The sequence below is a fragment of the Lissotriton vulgaris genome, chromosome 2_1 (genome assembly GCF_964263255.1).
Source record: "Lissotriton vulgaris chromosome 2_1, aLisVul1.2, whole genome shotgun sequence".
Taxonomy (NCBI): Eukaryota; Metazoa; Chordata; class Amphibia; order Caudata; family Salamandridae; genus Lissotriton; species Lissotriton vulgaris.
The window spans coordinates 331,679,614-331,705,011 of record NC_141687.1 but is presented as its reverse complement, the minus strand read 5'-3'; the positions used below and the strand labels follow the sequence as shown (position 1 = coordinate 331,705,011).

The following is a 25,398-nucleotide window of genomic DNA, read 5'->3' as shown; positions in this document are numbered from 1 at the left end:
AACAAATAATCCAACACGCTGATGACTAAATGTGTGTATCACATGAACCCATGGAAACCGCCTTTAAATTGTGCCACCTTTTCCCAAAGCAGCTTGGGCTTGATAGTATTGCCCTGTGAGTCTCTGAATCCAATCAGGCGCCAATCAAGTTTTCATTAGAAGACTGGACACAGTAATATGAATCACACACTATGAGTGCAGGAAAATCAGGATCCGTATTTTCTAGTGCTAGAATAAATCCTTTTAGTTCAGTCAATTGTGAAGTGCAATCCTGAGGGACTGCGTAAAAGTTTTTTGACAATGGAATTTTCTATCCATCATGACACCATGTACCTATTGGTGTTTGGTGCCCAAAGCAGGCTGGTTTGAACCATCAGTGTATATGATGTGTTTATACTGATCGAGAGGCAAAATGTTACTGGACATGGGATAGTCATGTCCATATTGGAGAAATTCTTGAGTTTGGAAAGTAGGATCAAAGACAAGGTCTACGTCAGTGGCGTTCAGGAATGTGGCCCTTTGTATCAATCTAGGATGTTAGGCTTTCACGCTGGCAATGCTGGCCTTTGTAGCAGACTCTAAGGCTGGGATGGTAATAACAACATTTATGCATTTCTCTTGAGCCAGTGGTCTTTCCTTAATGACAGTCATATGTACTGCAGTTAGTACTTTTTCAGTGGATGCAAATTGCATTTGAGCATTGGATTATAAATGCAATTTGTATGTGATCTGCTCTGTGTCACCCTCATTGAATGTGGTATATGTATAGCCAATAGCACCCGCAATTATATAGATGACCAAGTTAGTTTTGTTTACATGTCTGTGCTAGCATCTTGATGCAAGCATGTCAGTCTGTAAGGTTCTAAGTCTTTGTTTATGTTCTGATGTCCAATGTGTAGTGGAAAAATCAGGATGAATGAAAGCATATAAGGTTATTATGCCTTGTGCATAATCTGGTATGTACGTTCTGCCAAAATTGAAGAATTGTAACAAGGATTGCAATTTTCTAATGGTGTTTGTAAAAGAGCACATTTCTTTTGGAAAGCTGGTGTCAGGCTCTTACCCTAATTTTATAGTTTGTATCCTAAAAAATAGGACACTGAGAAAGTCAATTTTTGTTTTCCTGAAATTGAATTTGAAGGCTTGTTCAGCAAAGCCCAATACAAAGTGATCTACTCTGCCTAAGTATGTGCTTAGTTCATCGTTCGTTGGATATATATCATCATCATAGGACAATGCTCCTGGGTCAATATCATACAGAATTAACGTTACTCTGGCAGCAAACAGTTGTGGACTGTTCTTATACCCTTGAATAAGTCAGCAAAATTGATGTTGTGAGCCTAACACAGAGAATGCTGTCAAATCTCTGCTTTAAGGCACTATGTTTTTGCAGAAAAAAGCATTGGAAATATCCAAGGTTGTTTTTTTTTTTACAGAAAATATTGTTAATTAAAGCCGTGCTGTGTGAATTTTGAATTGCGAATTTGTGTGCATATTTGTTTAAATGTGTGTAGAATAAGACTATGCGGTAGGAATGCTAGATAAGGGACTAATAATAGGAGATGTGCAGTGCTCAACTATTCCCTGTACTCAAGTTGTGAGAGAATTCTCTCATAGGAGCTTTAGTTTCATGTTTAATTGGGTATTGTAATTGCACTTGTGGGCTGGACCCTATGGGTATGATGTGATAAGGTGACTCCTTATCCCAGCCTGCATGGTTGCAGCTTAATGCAGAGGCTTGTGCAATGGCCTATTCTGCAGCATACACTTGTATAACCTCTTCGGGGGGCAAGCACTAAAAAGGATGTTGATTTACCCCCTCTCCTTGTGGGACTGTTCTTACAAACTCTGGTGGCCAATCAACCTCCACTAAGATAATGTCATAACTAAGTGTTAGAATGTACCAGAATATTACCCAAATGGTCCATTTTATATCACCATCAATCTGTATGTTCAATTTATAAAGTCTGTCTGGATAGCTGCAGAGTTAATCTCGGATTTCAACTTCTATGAAGTTGTCAGTTGCTTTCGCATCCAGACATTCTTGAAGATTCTGCAAACTATCGTGACCTCTGCCTCGCTGTCTTGTTACTGCCCATGTCTTGTTCTGAAGAAGAGTTCTCAATATGTCTGGCGTATTTACCAGAAATTCCTGCAACCTTCTTCCTTTTTAGTTGGGGCTTTTGTTGTGGAAGTTTCTCTTCCTTTTTTATGGTGATGTCAGATGAGCTTTGTGAGTCCTTTTCTTGGTTTTACATACTCTTCTTGTCTGCACTCTGATCGCCCCCCTTTCTATGACTATTTGTCCAATGAGTCCTGCAATAAAGGAGAACGACATCTATCAATGTACTGATACCTATCAGGCTGCTGTATTGTATCACAGTTACGTAAATTATAACATCTATCAGAGGTCTCCCCGTTGCGGGGATTCACCCCGTGATTGTTTTTTCATTCTTTATTTTGTTTATTCCAGCGTTTTTTTTAGAAGACTCAGGTGTTTGTTTGGCACTGTCCTTTTCGGAACTACCTTTAAGCTGTGGGTTATTTGGTTGGGCTCCCAAATTATCTTGGCCTATAGAAGTATTGGAGTCCGCAATAATTTTCGGAAATTAATGTTCCTGGACTGCTACTCCAACCTGTGTGGGACACTGGCATCCTGCCAATGCTGCTACTTCCCTTTTATTATTACTTAATATGATTGAGGACACTATAGTAAAATTGCCAATTTACTTCATATCCAAATTCAGAGCTGCGGGAGCCCTATATTCATTCTGCATTTGTTTTCGTTCTTCCAGCTAAACAGCAGGTGAAGGTGTACCGTGTGGTATGGTATAACTGCAGGAAAAACCTATACCCCCTAGTAGCACATTTGTCAATGGTTGGAACCAACCCAAGTAGCAACCACACTGGGAAATTCTATGTTTACTCTGGGGTCCCATATGGGGAAACACTGCTTCAAGCTGATTTGTTTTTTTTCAATCCAAAAAGGAATTTTCTCATGTCTGGTGGGAACCTTACCCATAATGGCATTGATAGTTAAAGGACTAACCTCAAGGACAGCTAACTGCGGGTGGAGAGCTTGAACAACCTTGCTGGGGCAGTTGTCATTGTATGCATAGCAAACTGTGTTGAACATCAATATAGTGTAACTATAGCAGTATACATGGTGCTTAGATAGCCTGCATAAAGCTGTGATAAATTAGTGAATGGTGTGTAACCAGCCAATGCCAGCCATGTAGCCTTGTCATTGCTGAGAGGACCCAGTCGATTGTTGTGTACTGCATGTGTGGTAGGGCGCCTTGGAACCAATTTTGATAATCCTGATATGGTAATGCAGCTTCATCGTAAGTATGAAATGTTTTTGTGTTTGCGTCTATTTCTAGAAAAGTGACCCATGAGTAGAATACTTCTGTTCTTAAAGATTTGTGTGCCTCCACCCACATTTTGTAGCCCATGTATTATTAAATTTGCTGTAACAGCAGGTCTCCAATTAGCAGGAATATTGATTACATTAGCCATTATAGTGAATGTAATTAAGAGAGAGAATAACTATGGATGGTGGAGATACCATTTTAATGGTTCGAGCTTGAACAACCAACAGACAAAAATAGGTACTTCCTATTATGCTGAGGAGAAATTATTCCTAAAACTATGGATGTCTCCATTTAAAGGTGACTAGGGTACCTTGAGAACAGACAAGAACTATTCAGGAGACTCATTAAATAAGTACATGACCTAAGAACGTTGGTGGTGCCATGTTATACGAATTCCATTAGAAAAGGTAGTACTGCGTATTAGGACAACATGATGTCAGGATGTAGGGACTGAGTCCATCTACCACATCAGAGACTGTAGGCCCAATTCCAGGTTAGCTCACAGTGCCTCAATTGAACCCCTAACCTTTCCAGGGAGCAGGTCATTTCGGCAACCTCGAATATGACACTCTGATCCCCGAGGGAATCATGGAAACAGATCTTTCCCCTTTTGTTGTTTACCCATGCTGTCCTTGGTAGACATAAGAAAGATATGAAGGACGTTTTCAATACATTTAGTTAAACGATTGTAATCTTGCATAAAGAGAATAAGCTGCGACTATAAGGCAAGTCAAACAAAGCAAAGTAACCAGCATTGCAAACATGGTTAAAAGAATAAACAGTCCAATCATGGCAATCTGATTTCTATAAGTATTACTTAGCACTACTGCTGCTCTGAGAGCACAGCGGGTGTACCCTCTCCCTGGTCTCTTGGGTTAGTCTGAGACCCTATACCTGGGAGACTTGGTTTTAACCAGGATTGGCAATCCCTCTCTCCAGGGTCAGAATGGAAGATCAACGTTAGCAGAGCTGCATGTCGAGCACAGCTGTCGTTTCAGGAACGTAGTGGCTAGAGTGCCCCCTCTGACCGGTATATGAAGGGTGCACTGCTTATATAACAAACAACTGTGTAAGAGGTACAGCTCTGATGTAATGATGTGTTCAGATGCTGGATGCTGGCCCCGAGTGGGCAACGTAAACACTAGGATATTTTGTTCTTTAGCCTTGATTGGAGTGTACAGGCAATGTCGCAGGAAAGGTATCTAAACAACAAGCAGCTAGTCCAGCAGCTAATACAGCATCTTCTTAGAAATAAAACATATACAAATAATATATCTAAAACGAAGTCTGCTAAAATGTCTGAAATATAAAACTAAAATGGAGAGCAAAAGTGTGTCCAAGAGGGCCTCACTACAAAACCACCTGTACAAACCACCAGTTTTATAGCAGAAATATATATGATATTAAATGAAACAAGATTATTAAATGATTCTAAACAAGATCTGCTTATAAAAGGAAAATGGGATACTAGGTTAGTTGCCTTGAAGATGTAATTGGAAGAAGGGACCTTGATCTTAGAGGCGTAAATCTCAGGGTGAATCTATTCACCCTTGTTTGTGAAAAGTTCAACTGCGGTCTGAACATTCGACTGGGTAGTGAATCGGTTTCGGTTCGGTTCAAAAACTTTATTCGATTCAAAAAAGAATCATAAAAGTCAGACATTTACATTTACAGACATGATTTAGAATTCATTTTTAAAATACAGTTTTACAATTAAAACACTAAACAAACAGATAAAACACATTAATTGATATGATCACAGATGGAACCCATAACATTTACTTTCAGTCAAATTATGATGGTTCATGAGTCATTCATACTAGGGCCTGCATCAAGGGGGCAAAGGAAGGAAAAAACACGATAGAGCAACATACATGGCAATGACAAAGGTTCTTGGGGCCAAATTAACCATACCGTTTTCTTAACAAGAGTGACACTCTTATAAAATTTAACATCGCACAACAGACACCAGATGATGACAAAGATAACAAATAGTCATAACCCTCCTTATAATGACAGGGTTGCTTTTCCTTCAAAACGGGCTTAATAAACCTAGTTCTCGGGTTCTTATATAGGGGACAGAAGAGAACAACATGCATCGTGCTATGGCTATCTTTATTGTTACAGGGACAGGGGGGCAGTCTCTCACACCAACCCCCTTGTTTAGGAAACGCAAACAAAAAATGCAAGATGTTTAACCTAAACCTTGTCAGATAGAATCGCCATTGCACATGGTTTGTGAAGGTTAAATAAAACTGATGCTGTAGAGTAACCATAGGACCGTGAGGCATGGCCAGGGAGTGTACAAGTGAGGATTTCCAATAACTTGATTTAATGACAGTCTTAAAGTCTCCCTGTATTTTTTCAGGGTTATTGAAAATGTCACCCAAGCCTATTTTGTGAAGCATTTCATTAACATAAGATAGCCAGGGGATCTGTTTCATATTTTCCAGTTTTAAACAATCCCGGAGGATATCTCTAGAAAGCTGTAAGTCCTCTGATAGCCATATTTTGCCCCATAATAATAGGGGTGAAAGGCGAATGGTGTCACTCACGTAGGGTAGTGAATCAAGAAGACAGCTGTTCAACAATTTGTTGTAAAAACAATTATAGGAGAGGTTTGGAATCATGCTACTCGTGGTTGTGAAATTAACCTTTTATCACCCAGCTGTGGTGCTTTTCACTGATCCCGTTGCAGTAGCCACAAATTGATAACATTGTTGCTCATGCTTCTCATTTTAAGATTTTGCTGTATCATAATGTATTAGGATGAAGTGATTTTTAACCATTCATACACATTTTTATAACATATTAATTCATTGTGTTATTGTTTTACCAGTGTTTTATGTTCAAATTTTTTTATGACATGTATTGTCGACTACAGCTTACTTTGAATAAATTATAGGAGAGGCTATCAGCCAAAGTAAGATCTTTTTTGTAAAAGGATTTTAGAGCTTTGCAAAGATGTCAATTTTACTGTCTAAGGCCCAAATTGAAGGACTAGCAAAAGTGATTTGGAGAATAAAACTGGAAAAGAAGGGAAACAAAATGGAATTTGGTGGGGGACATACCAGTACTGCATGCTGTGCCACATTACTGCACAGAACACTTGGAATAAGAGGTATACACTGCACACACTAAGCACCCTACCCTGCAATGGTATATATTGGTTGTGATAAGTGCACCCCTTGCTACACACTATCGGGAATTGGGCCTAAATAGGGTTAAGTATGAAGGCTTAGCCTCATGGGAATAATAATAATGCCCACCTACTTTACAATAGTACACATTTGGCTTTCAAGGCAGGAAGCTCTACATAAACCAATGTAGATTTTTTGCACCATCCAAAGATAATTTAGATTTAAGGGCCACATGTATGTAGCTTTTTTAAGTTTGCAAAACGGCCCTTTTCACAGGATCGGGACTTTTGCGACAGCAAAAAAGCATTTTTATATGTACAGAACCCTATTTTGCGATTCAGTAACCTGTCACTGAATCGCTAAGTGGGTTCATGATTTGGTTTTTAGGAAGGGTTGTGTTTAGGGCATCCCTTTCTAATAGCGACTCGCAGTGGTATGTGTGAATATTTTGCAACCAAAATGCTGTGGCAACATATTCGCATTTTACCGCTTACTTCCCCTTTGTGAATGGTTGTAAAAGCATACTTTCAGAGCAGGCATTGGTGCTACGGACCACAGCCTACTCTTAAAAAGTGAAAAGAAAACTTTTCATTTTTATTTTTGAAACACATCTCATTTTCTTTTGAGAACATTGGGCTGCATTTAAAAAAAAAACATTGCTTTATTTTAAAGCAATCACAGACATTGCAGTCTGCTGGCCCCAGCAGGCCATCATCCCTTCGATTTTAGCGATTCCCAATGGGTCGCAAATTGCAACCTACCTCATGAATATTAATGAGGTAGGTCTATTTGCGACCCACTAGGATTTGCAAAGACTGTAAAACACAGTTTAGTACATCGCTGTTTGTGATTACCTAATAGTGAATCAAAAAATGTGCTGTTAGGTAATCGCAAACACAAAGGTATGTACATCAGGCCACTAGAGTTAAAACTTAGTCCAGCATTCAGAAATACAGTTCTTAAAATCCAAGCTGTTGTGAATGCATACACAAGGTTGCAAAAGGCCATCAGCATGTTAATCACAACCCCCATGCTACAGTCACTAAGGTAATTTATTTTGCAGAGAAATATTTAAAATAAGTTTGGCCTAGAGGTTTGCAAAACGACTGGCAGAACCTTGAAGATACACAAGTAAACAACTGATGTTTAAACCAGAGTATGTAACAAACTCGCTTTAATTATTGCCACGAGGGGCAAGAGGAAGCAAGACAGCAGATGGCTGTTTCTAACCCACTCCCATTATTGTCGTGTTGGTCAGCATAGAGACCTTATAGTCATCAAGCTTCAAGGTTATGCTAATGTTAGTGGCTGATAAATCCATAAAATAGAATTCAGTCACTGATTGAAAGTCCAGCCCATTTCTGACCAATATCTAATGACCATCTAGACAGGTGAGCGCCTTTCTTTGAAGATTGATTGCCAACGATAAAACCAAAGATAACAGTAGCTGCCTTTGGGTGGATGGGAGAAGAGGTAATTCAGCCTCAGTCACTGTGAAAAATAAAGGGAGGGCAATGCTGGATCAGATAATATTTTGAGGCTCATCCAAAATTTGAATAGTAGCTCACATGGAGGCAAACAAACAATCCACAAGAGCCAAAAGATACTACGCCAAAAGTCATGTTTTTTGCAGCAGATGAAAGAGGGCCATGAGTACCAGATGCGCCACCCAGGCCCTCTTGATGAGTGGCTTGAATTCAGAAAACCTCTGTTTGTGCAGAGATCAGAATTACAAGTAATGTTGACTTTATTGCTCTCAATATTAGTTTCACTAAAGTTTGTATCCCATGTTTAAGTTCTGCAGGTCAAACCAATTTGTCTCTGAAAGCTTCTTAAACCCTCATACTTTTGTGCTCCCAGAACTACCAAGCAACTCTAGAAAGAAGAAGCATTGTACGTAGGACCCCGTGCCTCCATCACCTGATTTCTCCTCCACTGCCTCTCACCTAAACCTCTACCTTCCCCAGTCATGGTTGCATTGACTCACAGGTGGGGAGGGCAGGGTGAAATGAAGATGAATCCAAGTAAATTATGGTAGAAGCTTTAATCAATCGAAGAGCATAGTAGAAGTAATCCAGCAAGTTCAGTATCAAAGAATAACTGACTCTTACAAAGAAGGTACATGAACATGACATGTGTAACATTCCACATTCAGTAATGACATAACTAGAATGTGTAGGATTAAAGGAGCAGTAACAATAAGTAAGCAACACAACACATCCCCCTATCTAATAATAAGAAAAAAAGAAAAAAGAAAAAAAAAGAAAACATACATTGATTAGAAAGGAACTACTACTAATAGTTTGCGAACCCTTAACTATTGTTAACTATTGTTAGTGATATAATCTTTAAGCCACAAAGGAACCACCCTCTTCCTTGAGGAATGGCGGAGGGAAGAATCCTCACCAGTAGCCGAAACGTTATCCATGGGAGTGATAACAGAATCTTCAGAAATGTTGCTAGAAGACCCTAGATCACCATTTTCAGAAACAATTACACTGGAATCAGGAATACTACTCGTACTAGGATTCACACCAGAATTGTCAAACAAATTATCGTTGCCACTAGAACCATCAACATCCAAATCTTCAGGTTTCCAAAAAGTGTTAGGCCTAGAAGAACAACTCAGATTACATCTGGCAACTCTACCTAAATTCCAAACCTTTCCATTGCTAAGTTTAACAGAATTCTTTAAAATTTCCATTACTTGGAAAGGTTCAGAAAAGGTAGATTCTCCTTTCTGTACCTTATAGGGTTTTTTTTATTCTAACCCAATCACCAACATTTATCTTAACTTCTTTTGATCCATGCTTCCAATCATGATATTTTTTACTTTTGTCGTGGACCTGTACCAACCGTGCCTTTACTAGATCCTTAGAGTAAGGCTCAATTTCACCTGAGAATAACCAAGTAGGAATGCTTTTAGAACGCGGGTTCCTACCTTTCATTAGGACAAATGGGGAAACACCAGTAGAGTCGTTAACAGTAATACGATAATTCCAAACAACTTTCCCAACCTGAGTTGGCCAATCCAAATTATTACTAAAAGAAAGTTGAATAGTATTTTTCAATACCCTGTTAAAACGTTCTACTACTCCATTGCCACCAGGATTATAAAGAGAAGTAGTTCTATGCCTAATACCAAGTTTACTGAAGTATCTTTTCGCTTTAACAGATAAGAACTGAACACCATTATCGGTGAGAATGCAAGAAGGAATACCCTCAGCAACAAAAGTTTCATCCAAGAAACTTAAAACAGAATCAGTATCTGCTCTCTCTACTACCTTAACAACCGGCCATTTAGAAAACAAATCAATGATGACTATTAAATACCGATGAGAACCATCCTGATCTTGAATAGGACCCATAATATCTACAGCGACAGATTCCCAAGTAGATTCAGGAGGAGAACACTCCAACATAGGAGGACGAAGGGTACGTAAGGTTTTGTCTGCAGAAGCACAAATGACACAATCTCTAACAATCTTTTCTATTTGAGAATCACAACCAGGCCACCAGAATAAATTTTTTACCAAAGATTTGGATCTCACAATCCCAGGATGACCTTCATGGCAAAGTTCAATGATTCCCTCACGCAAACCACCAGGAGGAACGATTCTTTCACCCCTTAATAAAGTCTCGTGGGAAACAGAGAGTTCAGACCTGACATCCCAAAAGGGTCTAAAAATATCATCCAACACATCTTTTTTATCTGGCCAACCCTCAACTGTGTAGGAAATTACCTTTTGTAAACATTCATCAGACAAATACTCATTATTCCATTCTTCTTTGCTGAATGCTGAAAGGCCATCATCATGAACATATGCTATCTGTAATTCATTCCAATCATTATTATCAACTTCCTCTAACATTACGGGCATCCTTGACAGAAAATCTGCAAGGACGTTGCTTTTACCAGGAACATAAACAATCTTGTAAATGAAGTTCTGTAATCTCATAGAAATCCTAGCCAGGCGAGCAGAAGCATTGATAACCCCTTCAGTAGTCAAAATCTTTACCAATGGCTTATGGTCGCTGCGTAACAAACACATTTTACCCCACACAAAAGATTTAAAATGATCAAGTGCCCAAGCACAGGCCAAGGCCTCCCTTTCTATAATAGGGTACTTTTCTTCACAAGGAGAAAGCGATCTTGAGGCATAGGCTATTACATTTTCCTTCCCCTTCTCATCTATCTGCACCAAAACAGCTCCCAGACCCTTGTTACTTGCATCAGTAGTAATAACATTCTCTAAAGATGGATCAAAACTGTGTAGAGCAGTGGTCTGGGCAATAGCGTTCTTAGTATTCATGAAGTCTTCATCACAAGACTTCGACCATTCAAACTTCACACCCTTCTTTAAAAGTTGCCGAATATTGTATGAGACACTCGCAAAATTAGGAACATACTTAGAGCAAAACTCAGCCATTCCTAAGAATGACTTGATGTCATCTTTACTTGTCGGAACTGTCAAGAATTCGCTCCACAGGATCCGGTTGTTGCTATAAGGGGTCCACCTCCAACTGTTACCAACTCCCTTGTTTAGTAGACAGGGAATTCGAATCAGTAGGCGAGGGAAAAAACCAGGGGAAGGGAAAGGGTCTGCTGGGAAGTAAGGCTCTGGAAGACACAAACATATAAACAATATTAAACAAGGCATGTGCATTAGCTACTCTCATAAATTCTCGCTAAATGATAGGTAGTGCCTTTGTAAGCAATCACACACCTTCAACTTCAGAACCAGTAGCACCACAGTAGACCACCATAAGGATATGAAGTGACACTTCAAAACATATAGCATCAAGATCTCCGTCTTCGAACAGACAGTAAACCTAAGTGAAAGAATCCACCTCTTCCCCTGCAGAAAGTAAATAATAAAGAAAGGTTCTCTGAAACTGCAGTTAATTGACACTGCCGACCTTCGTAATCCTTTGCTAGACAACAACCATGTGCCTTAAGCCAAACACACGGAGGAACGTAGGGTAAGACCACCAGAACCCCACTGTCTGAAAAGGTAATCCAAAGTAAAGAAGAATCCTAGCTACGGTAATGCGTGGCAACCACACACTGCGTTCCGAGCTATAAACAAAAGAAGTCCGTCTCACAGAAGTATGTAGCCGACACCACAATACTCTGTGAGCTTCTTGACATCCACCAGGAGGTCAAAGTACGGTAGCGTGTGGCCCGTCGACCCACCACGCTCCGCAAACCCTACAAAACACTCAGGAGGTCTAATGTCAATCCAAAGGAGCAAACCAGCCAGGAACACGGATAAACGGTAGCGTGTGGTCGGCCGACACACAACGCTCCGTTTTTTCAGCAGATAGGCGCCGCCGCGCCTTACTCACCCACCGCAGGGATACCGGGCAAAACAAGTCTCCTGATAGTCCTTTCAAGCCGGGGACGGAGGAAGAGCCGATCCGCTCGATTCCTAAACAAAACACCAGGCTACCGGAACAGAATTACGCGCATGCGCGTTAGCGCCCAGGGCTCTGAAATACTCCTACCGCATGGGATCATGGGAGTTGTGGTTTTTAGGCAGGCGCTGAGTCCCGATTCCTCACAGGAACAGGAGCCTCGGAAATAGCTGAAACCAAAGAGGGTTTGGGTTTAACCCCCTCTGCGTCAATGATATGGCCTAGATAAGTTACACTTTTCTGAGCAAATTTACATTTAGAATGTTCAACAGTAAGACCTTTGCTCTCAAGAATATTCAAAACTTTATGTAGTCTTGATAAATGCTCATTTTCATCATCTCCGAAAACAAGAATGTCGTCCTGAAAGAATCTGACACCTTTTTCTCCCTTGAATAATTGGTACATAAGCCGTTGGAAAACAGCAGCCGCTGAGGCTAAGCCAAACGGCATGCGTTTATAACGGAAGCAACCAAAAGGTGTCACAAAGGACGTAAACTTCATTGATTCAGGGCATAGAGAAATCTGGTGGTATGCAGACGACAGGTCTATAGTAGAAAACCATTGGGCGTTACCAATACTAGAGACCATCTCATTGATTTTAGGAAGTGGGAACTTGTCAACCACAATGTTGTTGTTTAAATATCTTAGGTCTACACACAATCTGATTTTACCATTGCTACGTCTCGCGACGACAATTGGCGAAACCCATTCACTCGCCTCAATTGGTTCTATGATGTCAGTAGACACAAGTTTATCCAGCTCTTTACTGACTTCATCTCTCACTAAGATAGGCACATTTCTACACTTGTCTACCTTAGGACAAGCATCATCCTTTAATATGATCTTATGTTCAAAACCAATTAAATTCCCCAAAGTTTTACTAAAAACCTTTGGAAATTTCTTTAAAATATTATCAGTAACAACTGAACAATCATCAACTACTAGGACTTGTTCTTTACTATTTGGATCTAAGATAATGTGGAGTTGTTTTTGGTCGAACCACCCTAAAACAGGTGGTCCTTTCTTTGAAATATAAAGTTTCCCTCTACACTCTCTATCCTTGAACCTGAAAACAAACCAACGAAAACCCAGGATGGAAATAGGGTCTCCCAAATAACCTTCAGGGTGGATATCTGATGGTAATAACTTCTCACCAACATGTTGGATAAAAGAAGATTTCCACATTTCTTCATTAACAATGGTATAAGGTGAGCCCGAATCAGCATAAATTTTGACAACTACTCCACCAATACTCATTGTACAAATAGGTTTGTTAACCATGTCTTCGTCTCTTATTCTTAAAACTAGCTTATCATGAACATTCATCACTAGATTATCCTCAACATCGTTTTCAAAGTTTTCTTCCTCATCAATATCATTCACAAAATTTACTTTACTCTTCTTTTTCCTATTGCATGCTTTCGTTAAATGACCTTTTAAACCACAACTAGAACATTTGGCTTTCAAACCAGGACATCCTTTGAAATCAGCCAAAAGGTCTAAGCTGGTGCATCTGTAACATTTAAGTTTAAAATTTGAGAAAGATTGAGGATGTTTAGTTGAAAAAGATTTGTTGTTAGAACCAAAAGATTGCCTAGAATTGTAGTTAAACCTTTTTTTATCAGTAGTTTTAACTTTGCAAACTACTTCATTAGTCAGTGCACTATTATCATTCTTTATCACATTAGCGCATCTGCCAGACATTTCTGCTTTGCGTGCAATGGCAAGAATATCATCTAGAGGAGAATCTCCATTTATCCATAACCTATCCTGTATGGAAGCATTGTAAGAATGCATAACAATTTGGTCTCTAATTAATTCTTCTTGTAGAACACCAAATTTGCAATCCAATGACAATTTTTTAAGATCAGCTAAAAAATGGTCAATGTTTTCATCTTTAGTCTGTTTCCTAGAGAAAAATGTATACCTGTTACGCCAATACACACTTTAGGAGCAAAGTAAGTGTCTAAATGTAAAAGCGCTAACATATAAACATTTAAATCACCAGGAAAAGAAGGTTTAGTCATAGTTTCATAAACCTTTAGTCCAACAGGACCTAAAGAATGAAGAAGAAGTCTCTTTTTCTGAGCATGAGACATTTTTACATCCTCATCTAATGCATCTATGTAATTACAAAAATAAGGTTTCCATTCCAACCACTTAAGTGGTGGTTCATTACCAGAAACCCAAAATGCTTGAGGAGGGCTAATATTGTAGTTAGGTTGAGTCATTCTAAATTAAATCCTAATGCTACAATAATCTAAAATTAAAAATGAGAAAATGCTGGACTAATACTTCAATTAATATCACAAACTGTGCTAGTACACAATTGCTATACTTGTTAAATAATATCACTAAGAATTAATAATCATTATACAAAAATACCGTAATGTAAATAATTATATCGAGAAATACACAAAGGTGTGCGAGTCACCGTTGATAGTAACACGCTGATAAGGTTTTGAGAAGGTGTGCGAATCACCGTTAATGGTAACTCGCCGTTGAAATCTTCTTTCCGATACTTCAAAGAAGGTGTGTGAATCACCGTTAATGGTAACTCGCCGTTGAAATCTTCTCTCCGTTATTTCAAAGAGATAATGTGAATAGTTAATTGTTTCCTTCGATAGAAAACGGAGAAGTCCGCAACTTCAACTTCAGGTTTTACCAAAATGGCCGCTGCAACGTGTGACGTCACACGTAATTACCCAGAATTCAAAGCGGAACGTCGGCGTCCTCACAGCGTCAAGTTGATCGTCGGCGTCCTCACAGCGTCAAGTTGATCGTCACTGAAGTAGATCGTCACTGAAGAGTTGAGAATGGAACGGAAAGAAAATGTTTTCTTTTGGAAATGGCGCGAGCCTTTGAGCGAGCTGTGGTGCGAGTTGCAAAGCGCAATGGCAGTAACGGCAACAACGCTTCTTGGAACAAAACGCTTCTTGGAAACAAAACGCTTCTTGGCAAAAAAACGGTAAAGCGCTTCCTCCTTCGATTTTCAATCACACAATCAAATTGTCATTCTTGTTAGGAGTTTAATTTAAATCCAAACGAAGAAGTTAATGCCAATCTTGTTGTTTATAAACTCCAACAGCTTGTCATTTCAAAATTGTATGAAATAAATTATGCTCAAGCACCCAAAGATTAATCCAAAAGTGATAATAAATATCTGGTATAATTACCAAGGTAGATAGAAGTCCAAAGAGTTCTTTAACGTCCTTCCCAGTAAAATGAGGTAAACCAAAAAAAAAAATGATAGAAATCAGGTATTCCACGTAGGTTCTGCTCTTCGAATCCCGTCGCCAGTGAAATGAAAATGAATCCAAGTAAATTATGGTAGAAGCTTTAATCAATCGAAGAGCATAGTAGAAGTAATCCAGCAAGTTCAGTATCAAAGAATAACTGACTCTTACAAAGAAGGTACATGACATGTGTAACATTCCACATTCAGTAATGACATAACTAGAATGTGTAGGATTAAAGGAGCACTAACAATAAGTAAGCAACACAACACAGGGGTTGCGCAGGGAGGGGGTCATAGGTCGGGGGCCTAATTTAAAATAAAAGTTAAAGCTAGCATTACTTCACCAGCCCGATCTAGTCCTACATCGTGCTGCGTCGTCACTGCTTCCACACTGAAACAAGGCAGCCTCCCTCCCCAAAGCCAATGACAACGCTGCAATCAATGCGTTGTGATTGGCTGGGACGCCGACCACACAGCCATCTATGGGGAGGCCATTTTCCCCATGTAGGCTGCATACAACCTACATGGAGAAAAGGGAGAGTGCGTATGACTGGTTTGGTTGGCCCTGGGGCCGACCAAACAGTCAGCACTTACAACAGTGGGCAAGCCACTCCTCCCCTAGAGCAGGACCACCCACCCACCCGCCCCTAACCAAACCCTTCTGCTTTCTCGCAGTGCGAGAAGTAGAAACATCAAATGGTATTTATAATACCATTTTATGTTTCTGCTTCTCGCACTGCGAGAAAGCTGTGGGGCGATGCTCCTCCGACCACATGGAGGAGCCGCCCCTGACCTTCCTCCCAACTCTCCCAGTAACTGATAGAGAGAGACCCAAAACTGTCCTATATCACACAAAAGGCAGAGATGGTAGGGTGTTATAGGTCTCACGCCTCCCCTTAGAAACTGAAATGAACACAAAGATCGGTGTGCTGTCCTCAAGCATCTGCTATCTGCCTCGTTGGATAAAATGCAGGTCGTTGTCAGGGCCCCAAAGAGGTCCCTATCTGCTGCTACCTGTGCTTAACCTAATCCCTAGGCAATTCCAAGAATTGGACGAGGATGGCTCACTCACATAATGTGACTTGCTTGATCATTTGCCACCACGTCCCACCCTGGTAAAGAGATACTACCAGGGCGGACTCAATCTCAGATTGGGGCTTATCTGAGGGCGTTCATAGATCTTTCTATTTTTTCAGGACAAAGATTGGGTCCAGTTCGTAAGTTAAAAAGCCATTTTTCAGGGCTGTATCTATGTCTCTCTCCACTGCAAGTAGTAAGTGCTGAGTATGTAATAAATGAAGAGAAGACCTACCTCTCAACTAGTATTAATAGCGACAACCTATTGCTACTTAGCTAGCTGCTGCATGGTCTGTTCGGGGTGGGTCTCTTCTGTTGTCACACTTTCATCAAGGTAGAGATCCCACTGGTCTCCTACCGTGCCACTTCGAACAGCCTTCTGGTGCGACCATCCCACAGCACTAAATATACCCCTCAAAACCCATCCCCACTTACCAAGCCACATCCCAGTCCTTCCTCTACCAATCCTTCCTGTTCCTTTCCCCACCCATCCGCTCTGCATCTAGACCGCAGACTCCTTAACTACGCAAATGTGTGGTTAAGGTATTTGCATGGTTAAGGCAAGCGTTGTTCCACTTGCAAAATGGCATGCATGACTCAGCCCGCGTTATCAAATGCTGTTTCCCCAATTCTCTAATCATTTTTCTTGAGTTGGTATTTGACTGTCAGGAGTGCTCTCTCTCACTGCCCCCTCCTATCATCTCTTACTCCCTCACTCCCCACTGCTTTCTCCTCCTTTCCTCTTTCTATTCTCCTTCACTCTCTCATGTTTCCACATTCTTTCCTCACATGCCATCAGCAATTAAAAATGCCCACAAGGTGGTGTAACTGCTGCACAGGCAACTAAAATGACAAGCAATTATGTTCTCTTATTCTTTCCTGTGTCACCTTCCCTTCTTTCTCATTTCTTTCTTACCTGTTTTGATCTTCCTTCCCTCTCTTGTTCTCTCTGTCCCTTTCTTTTGGTACCTCTTTCAATATTTTTATCTTCACCCCATGAGCTTCTTGCTCAGCACTTTTTTATTTATTTAGCAGTTATATAAAGCAGGGTGTATCACGTTTTAGTTGCTTCAGTCAGCTGTAAAAGATAAGTGCATTTTAATAGTCAGGAGTAGGAAGTTGCAGATCAACCACTGAGGGTGAGTAAACCTGTCTGGTAAATTTCAAACTAAAAAACAACAAGGCGATGGGTGGAATGCTTGAATGAATCTCAGCCACTGGCAATTGCTTGCTTGGCATGACATCCCAATCCATAATTTTTTAATCCACCATGCCACCTCAGTTTGGACAAAGCCATAATCAGTCTTGAACTTGTTCCTCATGCGAACAGTCCATCCAGAACTGCCAGGCTAGGTCCTACATGAACTGGAACACGAGCAACCTAGAACTGGTTTCACCCTAGTTAGTGCTCTTCATCAAGGTATAGCTTGGTTTCACTGGGACAGCAAGCTGGGGAACCACGCCTGGGCTTACCTGGCGCACTTACGGTATCAAATGCAAAAACAACAAGGTGATGGATGGATTGCTCAAATTAATCTCAGCCAAATTTCAAAAACAGCCAGTGTCTTGCTCTGAATTTAAAAAAAAGCAGAGTCTTAAAACATTTGGATTGTAGCAGTTTCCTGAACCGCATTGACTTAGCCTTGGGCCGCAAGTTTAGGTTAAGGGCGTTCCAAAACATGGGTTCTAGTATACCCAATGATCTGCCTCCATGTTCCATACTCTTAAAAGATCATTGGTTGATTAGATGGGTATTCATTGTTAAAAGTTCTCCAGTGGCATGGCGCTTTATACTAGTTTTGCGTGCCTTTGACCCAACATGGGTTGTGGACAGTGCACAGACCAATATATTATATCTAGTGGGAGATAAAGTGCTTTACGCTGAGTTTTAAGTTAAGGCGCATTCTGGTTGCCCTTTTCCGAAGTCCTTGGAGAATGGCAATGAGTTTCAAGGTGAAACTAGCATAGGTGATGTTGCAGTAGTGAAGATGTGCCATATTGAGGGATCTCGTTAGCTTGACCTTGTGGAGCGGGTGGAGAATCGGGGGACTTTTCTGAAGAAGGGAGAGCTTCATGCCCACATCTTTAGTCATAGTATAGACCTACGATGGTAAGGTGCCTTTTGCATTGACTGGGGGGATCTAAGGCCTGATGACCATACAAAGGGAAGTGGATTGGGCTCTGGCTTGCTCGGAACTGTGCAAGCAACTAAAACAAAATGCCATAACGTTACATAACACGATACAGCACAACCAAACACACCCCAACATGACCTTGTAATCTACCAGTGACGTCCATTTGGATCTGTGCTCTATATATTTTGTGCACACCTAAGAGCACAGCAGTGACAACAGTGATGGAGGGTATACTCTGAGGAGCACATGGGGCAGAGATGCAAGCATTCTGATCAGAACAAGGGGTTGATTTTGCAAGTATGAGTGGTATGGTGCATTTAGACATTGACCTGCCGACAAGCTGTGTCTAGAGATTCAAGCTGTCCCACAATGATGTACAATGCTTAATTGGTAAAAAAGTAAGTGCCCGGGCTCTCGTCAAAAAGCCCCTGCAGCTTGAACCACACTTTGCCCCTGCCATGCTTCCAACGATAGTAACAACACAATTCAGACTATTTCAGGCCCGCAAAGCTGTATGTATGGCTTGAGCGGCAGGTAATAGTCATTTTTAATGTTTATTTAATGAATAATGACCTGCTGTTGTGGTCATCTCCAAATTAGCCAGACAGCACCACCTTGTGGAAGCTGCAACAAGCGCCGGTGTTGAGAATTAGGTGCTGGTGCCGAACACCAGAAACCCAAAGATACAGAAACAAGTCCACGCTTCCATGTTGTTTCACATGGAGAGGACATGCCCAGCTGTTTATGACCCCGCCAAAAGAGGAATTCAGGCTTCTCCTGTTGTTTCGTGGGTTAGATTAGTGCGCCCTCTCTCATAAAAGGATTGGGTAGTGCAAACGAAAGTAAATGTGGCTGAAACTCACACAGAAACTGAAACGTACACAGGAGCTTGCAAGTCCATTCAGTTCAATAAACTTTACTCGGCAGTTAAAAAACAACCATAAAAGTAATAGGAGTTAAACGGAGCATAAAGACATTTCATCAAATCCTCATAATACTGTCAAAATAGAATTGTACGTCCAGTAGGGTATAAAAAAAGTTCTTTCTAGTACATGACGCTTATTCTCCAAATCACAGCTTTCTGGATAAAAGGAAAAAATGCCATGTCAATGTTCCAAGCATTCCCATCACAGATTGTCGACTTTAGTTCACTGTCAGCTCGGCTGGCCGAATACATGGTAGAAATGAACAAGTACCTGTCTGCAATCGCCTTTTAGTGTTTCATGGCCCTTATTCTGCTAAACATTTGCTTTTCTTGTTTTGTTTCTGTTCAGATACAGTTGCTCATCGCAGCTCTCCCCTCAACATGAAGGGGGCAGCCAGGCCACCGAGTTCACTGATGAAGCCGGGGACCCAGGTACGCGACAGAGGGAAATCGCCCCCAGCTCCCTCTTTCGGGATGAGACCCTCCAGGTCCTCCAACTCCCTTGGGTTTGAGTCTCGACTGAGCAGGGTAAGGACCCCTTCTTCTCCATGTCCATTGTTGGTCAATGAGTGAATGCCACTGTGCGTGACTGACTACTCGCCAGTCATACCCCCTCATCTAAGGGTACTGCGTCTATGCTCATGGCCTGAGACACTTTTCTTAGGATAACCCAAATGTATTTGCAATGCTTCTTAATATTACATTTGTGGCAGAAGTTCTGTTTAATAACTTTTTGAGATAATAAATACATATATGAATTTTCACAAACATTGCAATAAATTATATATAGGTTGGATGCGGGTTAGAATTTTGAAGTAGGTAAAATATTGAGGCCTCCTGTCCATCATGCATATTGCCTGTATCCACATTTCAGGCAATATTTATTCACAGCGAAATCTCCGGGCTGAAGGATACATTATAAGTAACATGTCTGGAAAAGTAGAAACTGGGCACTTATGAAAAGTAATCTCCTTCTTTTATTCTGCTATCTGTACAAGAAATATAGGGCCTCAATTAGGAGGCTGTGCGTCACTTTTACGCCGCAGGTGCGTCACTTTTTGTGACGCACCAGTGGCCTAAAAAATGCGCCTTGTTGCGCCATATTTACAAAGTGACGCATCTAGGTAGATGCGTCACTTTGTAAACCCCTGCGCCACATTACACCTGCGCCAGGTATAATGTATGCAAGAGGGGCGTTTTGACTTAAGAAAGGGTCATGGAAGTGACGCAGTGAAATCTATAAGATTTCACTGCGCCATTTCTTGGCCGTTAATGCATCAAAATCTTACGCCTGCCTCATGGCAAGGGTAAGACTGACGCAGGCACTAACAACATGGGGCTTGCCCATGTGAAAGTACACATTGCTGGAGTTGAGTCACTTTTGTGACACACTCCAGCAATGCGTCACTTTTGCACCTACAGATACGTCAGAAATACTGACGTATCTGTAACTCCTTGTGACATGATGTGTCATATTATAAATATGAGACATCAATCATGTCACAAGGAGTGCGCACTGAGAAGTGACGCATCGCTGCTTTCACGCAGCGATGCGTCATTTCTCATAAATAAGGCCCATAATTTTTTAGAGTCTCGTCTCAGTACGACTCCAGAGTCTCAGCACATAAAAAGCGAGGACTGTCCAATCTTTTTATGTTGGAGACTCCGCAGTGGTAAAGATACTACTAGTGAAATACCTTTGTGAGTAACAAAAAATCGTAAACTTACACAAAAGTGTAAGTTCACCTTGGTGAATCAGGCCCATTGGGTTTTCATTCTAGACCTCCGACATCCCCCCCACAAGCCCCTCCCCATTCTGAACCCCTTCTTGTAGAATTGTAAATTTGCATTACCTAAGAGAACAGTGATCACCACTCACCAATTCATGCTGATACCCACCCTGTCCTCACAGATCTGCCTTCTGTCAGGAAGTTTGTCACTGTCGCCCTTGCCAGTGAAAGCCTCACATTTTCAGTGTGTGATCATCTTCCTTTCACTCAGCTTCATCCGTAAAAATGGCATTTGAATAAAGAACCTGGTGATCCCCATGGAGCCCTTGCCACCACACACATGGTCAATATTCCAGATGGCACTAACTAGCCATTCAGTCATCTTGTGTATTAAGCTTTATTGTTCAATTACTTAAAATCGTTACAATATACTATCTTTACAATAATCTATAAAAGGAAAAAGAGTTAAAAACCCACACAAATTGCTATAAATTATTAGGGAGTTAAAACATTAAGAACAGTTATCCAAACTGGCAGTAAAGTGCAAGTGCATAAAGCTTAGTGGGGAGAGTTGTCAAGGTCTCTCTTGCTTGCCAGCCGGCTGGTTTTTTTTGTAACTCAATTTTCTGTGACAGTGCAGCCCGGATTGATTCTTTAAATTGCCCTATCCGGGCAACTGTTTTAGCAGAGAAACACCGGTCCGAGGCTTCTCTGCATCGTACGAGGCTGTGAGACCTGCAGTTGGGAAGTACCAGTCGGTGCCACTCACTAGCTAACTTTGGGCAGCAGCACAGCAGATGGAGCCAGGATTCACAATGGTAACTACAAAGTCGACATGAGGCTGAATTGTCCTTCCGGGCCCAAGTTTGGTTAAAGTCTGCGATGGGTAATGCAAGAAGTCTCATGTAGGTGATTGTTTTCCGTGCCGGGACTGTCAGTTCTTGCTCAAAGTAAGGCTGTGGTTTTCCCACTATGTAGGAAGTGTCGGGGGCGTGGCTAAGCGTCCAACATGGCGGACGTGTAGTCCCTGAGCTCCGTCCCTAGCCCTAAATACTAGCAATCTATCCTGTCATCCCAGCCTGCAACCCACCTAAATCCTGTCCGTGAAGCCTCCGGGTGCAAGCGGCGTGCAGCGGTGAGGTGCTGTTCCTCCCGAACCACACCAGAACAGCAACACGGCAGTGGTGCCCATCGCGGCCTGCAGTGCATCGTGAAGCCTCGGCCTCAATTGCGTGGCCTGCCTGACCTGCTCCTGGCCACTGCTGCGCTTCGGCCGGGATCCCGGACCGGAAGTGAGCCGCGACTCCTGTGGAGGTAACGGGTTGCGGAGAGAGGTCCCTGCACTGCCTGTGTCCCCGCTGCCTCCCTCCTAGCTGCTTCAGCCACCAGCCGGCCTGCCCGGCCGTGAGCCCGCCCGGGACGCGGGGCCGCACCGGACCGGCCCGCGACCCGCCTGTAACACCGGCGGTGCCTGCACCATCGTCTACACGGGTGAGGAGAGCGGTACGGGTGGAGCGTGTCGCCCGCCGCCAGCGCTGTGGGCCCCCCTTCTCCCTGGCTGCGCCACACGCTACGAGCAAGGGGACGACCCGGCATTGAGACTACCCTGCTAGCGCCATTTTGTCTCCGCGCCGGGGCCGTGGCGGGGCCCCGGGACTCTGGCCGTGCCGCCTCGCCTACCCCTGGATAACTCGGCGACGGGCGGAGTGCGAGGATTTGAAGCACAGTGGCACGCATCCAGGCCCGCACACCTTCCAGTGAGACATAAGCCCCGAGTACCTGGCTGATAGTGCCGACCTGCGACGTGGGAGTGTGTCACACTCTGTGGCGCGCTGCCGTGGCACCAAACACCTGGCTCCTTTGCGCTCCCAGTCTCCGGAGGACCCCACCTTGCTGTCACCTGAAACTGCGAACTTCCCCTGCCCACCTTGCGAGACCGTGGACGCAACTGCCTGCAAGGTCCCCACCAGGACGCCGTCCTACCCTGCAGCGGCGCTACAAAAGCTTGCAAAACAATACCCCTGCCACCATTGGGGTCTGTACCGCAGCACTGCCACTGCCTTCCACCGGTGCAGCTCAGACCCACCACAGCCACTGCCTGGCACCCTGCGTGGACACTTACAGAGGTTGCAGCAGCGGGCTGCAGCTACTACAACGCCACCCTGCTCACGAGATCAATGGGCAAACACAGGGGCAGGACACAGGATCAGGGTGCTCCGACGGACATGCAGTCCACGGGCTCCGAGGACCCGCTAGCCTCTTTGAACGCGGACATCATACCGCCAACCGGAAAGGGGTCACAAGATGCCAAGTTGGACCTTATCCTGAACGAAATTCGCGTGACGCGCGAAGCCCTAGAATCGCGCATAGACAATATGGCGACTGGTCTATCCCTACTGCGAGCTGACCATAACAAACTGGCGGAGCGGGTCTCCGAACAGAAGATAGCGCTGAGTGACCTCATACCGCAACAGACAGAACATTTCGCGAAACTAGAGAACGTGGAGAAACAGCTCAAACAACTATGGGATAAGGTGGATGATGCGGAAGGACGTGCCCGCCGCAACAACGTCCGCATCCTGGGCATTCCGGAGAGAAGCGAGGGGAGGAATCCCACCCAGTTTGTGGAAGATTGGCTGCGGAAACTGGTGGGCCAGGAAGATCTCACTGCCCTATACAGTGTGGAACGGGCACACAGGATGCCGTCGCGACCTCCGCAGCCGGGGAAGCCTCCTCGCCCCTTGATTGCACGCCTTCTTCACTATAGGGATCGGGACACTGTTTTAAGAGCGGCTAGGGAGAAGGCACCGATTCGCTTCGAGGACAAGAACATTTCAGTATACCCTGATTTCACGCCCACAGTGCAACGCGCCAGGTCCACCTTCCTGGGTGTGAAGAGCAAACTGAGAGACAGGAACATGAAGTATGCGCTTCTATTCCCCGCACGGCTCAAGATACTGCATGACAACAAATCTCACTTCTTCGACTCGCCGGAGGAGGCGGAAGAATGGATGGAAGTCACACTAACCCCACCGACCTCTCAAGACCCATTCGCGGATCATCGCAGCGGTAGTCACGGGAGCCCGCTGGACCGACGGAAAGACACTTCCAGCCCCGGGCACCACCCTTCACAGGATTTGCCGACGACAACGCAACCCTCTGGAGGTCAGGAGGCAGGTCATCCGTCATTGCGGACGCGACTGACGGAGGAGGCACTTGCCGCGCACGACGCGGGAGCAACCGGAGACAGAATCACCATTACCACCGACACCCACACTGAGGTATCTGGATCAGTGGACAGCCTACAACTATTCCCAAAAATCACGGCCCAGATGGCGGCGGAGTTCTGAGTGGCAGCACGATTGATCCCCTTCGGGTGGTAACGTATAGCTGACTCTCTTCTTCAGATATGGTGGGTTGCATAAGGACCCACCCTTTCGAGGGCTATCTTGCCCATGTAGGCCGTTAAGTGACAGTCATCAGAGGCCTACTACCCCCAGTATGCACACGAACCTAACTGACTTGTGCTCACGTTGGGCACCTTGGTTTGGCTCCCGGGCCCGTTGGCTTGGGGACCTTATTGTTAAGGGGTTACATGTTCATAAGACACTCTCACCTTGTAGCGAAACAGATCTGACACGGTCACCCAGATGTTCCATTCTATCGCATCGCACAGATGGTCGTGGGGTCACTTAATGTTTACCACTTGTGCACCTGGAATGTACGGGCCATGGGCTCTGTTCACAAGCGCCATAGAATCTTGGCTCAACTCAACCGCAGGGGGACGCAGATTGCTTGCCTCCAAGAGACACATTTGAACAATGCTGAGAATGTGAAGCTACGCAAGAAATGGAGAGGGCAGCTCTTCGCTACCTCCTATTCAGCGTTCTCCAGGGGGGCTGCGATCTGGCTTCGCAACTCTGTCCCTTTTAAGATGTTGGAGCAAAGGATAGATCAGGAAGGACGATATGTATTTGTGCGGGGCCTGTTGGACGGGGATGCCGTTGTGTTTGGATGTGTGTACTCACCGAACACTGGTCAATCAGAGTTTCTGTTAACTGTAAATGGGATACTTGCAGATTGGGCTGACCATCGCTGGATAATTGGGGGAGATTTCAATGCTGTGCTCGATGTTACACTGGATAGGTCACACCCCCCTCTGCAGGCCACTGAGAGCAGGAGGCAGGCGGACGCTCTAGCACGGTGGGCCGAGGGCTGGGATTTAGCGGACACATGGCGAAGCACACACACGCAGGAGAGGGAATACACCTTTTTCTCCCCACCCCACCATTCCACACCAGGATCGACCATGTCTTCTGCTCCTGCTCCCTTACAGACTCCATAGTTCAGACCCAACACAT

At 43.3% G+C, this 25,398-nt stretch overlaps 1 protein-coding gene across 1 annotated transcript in view; it reads left to right on the top strand.

Moving 5' to 3' along the window:
- The window catches only part of SPECC1 (sperm antigen with calponin homology and coiled-coil domains 1), a 1,296,450-nt gene that overhangs the window by 53,345 nt on the left and 1,217,707 nt on the right, over positions 1-25,398 (top strand). The window contains exon 2 of the mRNA XM_086955068.1: positions 19,657-19,835. Coding sequence (XP_086811194.1) covers positions 19,657-19,835 — 179 coding nt within the window. The remainder of the gene's footprint in view (positions 1-19,656; positions 19,836-25,398) is intronic.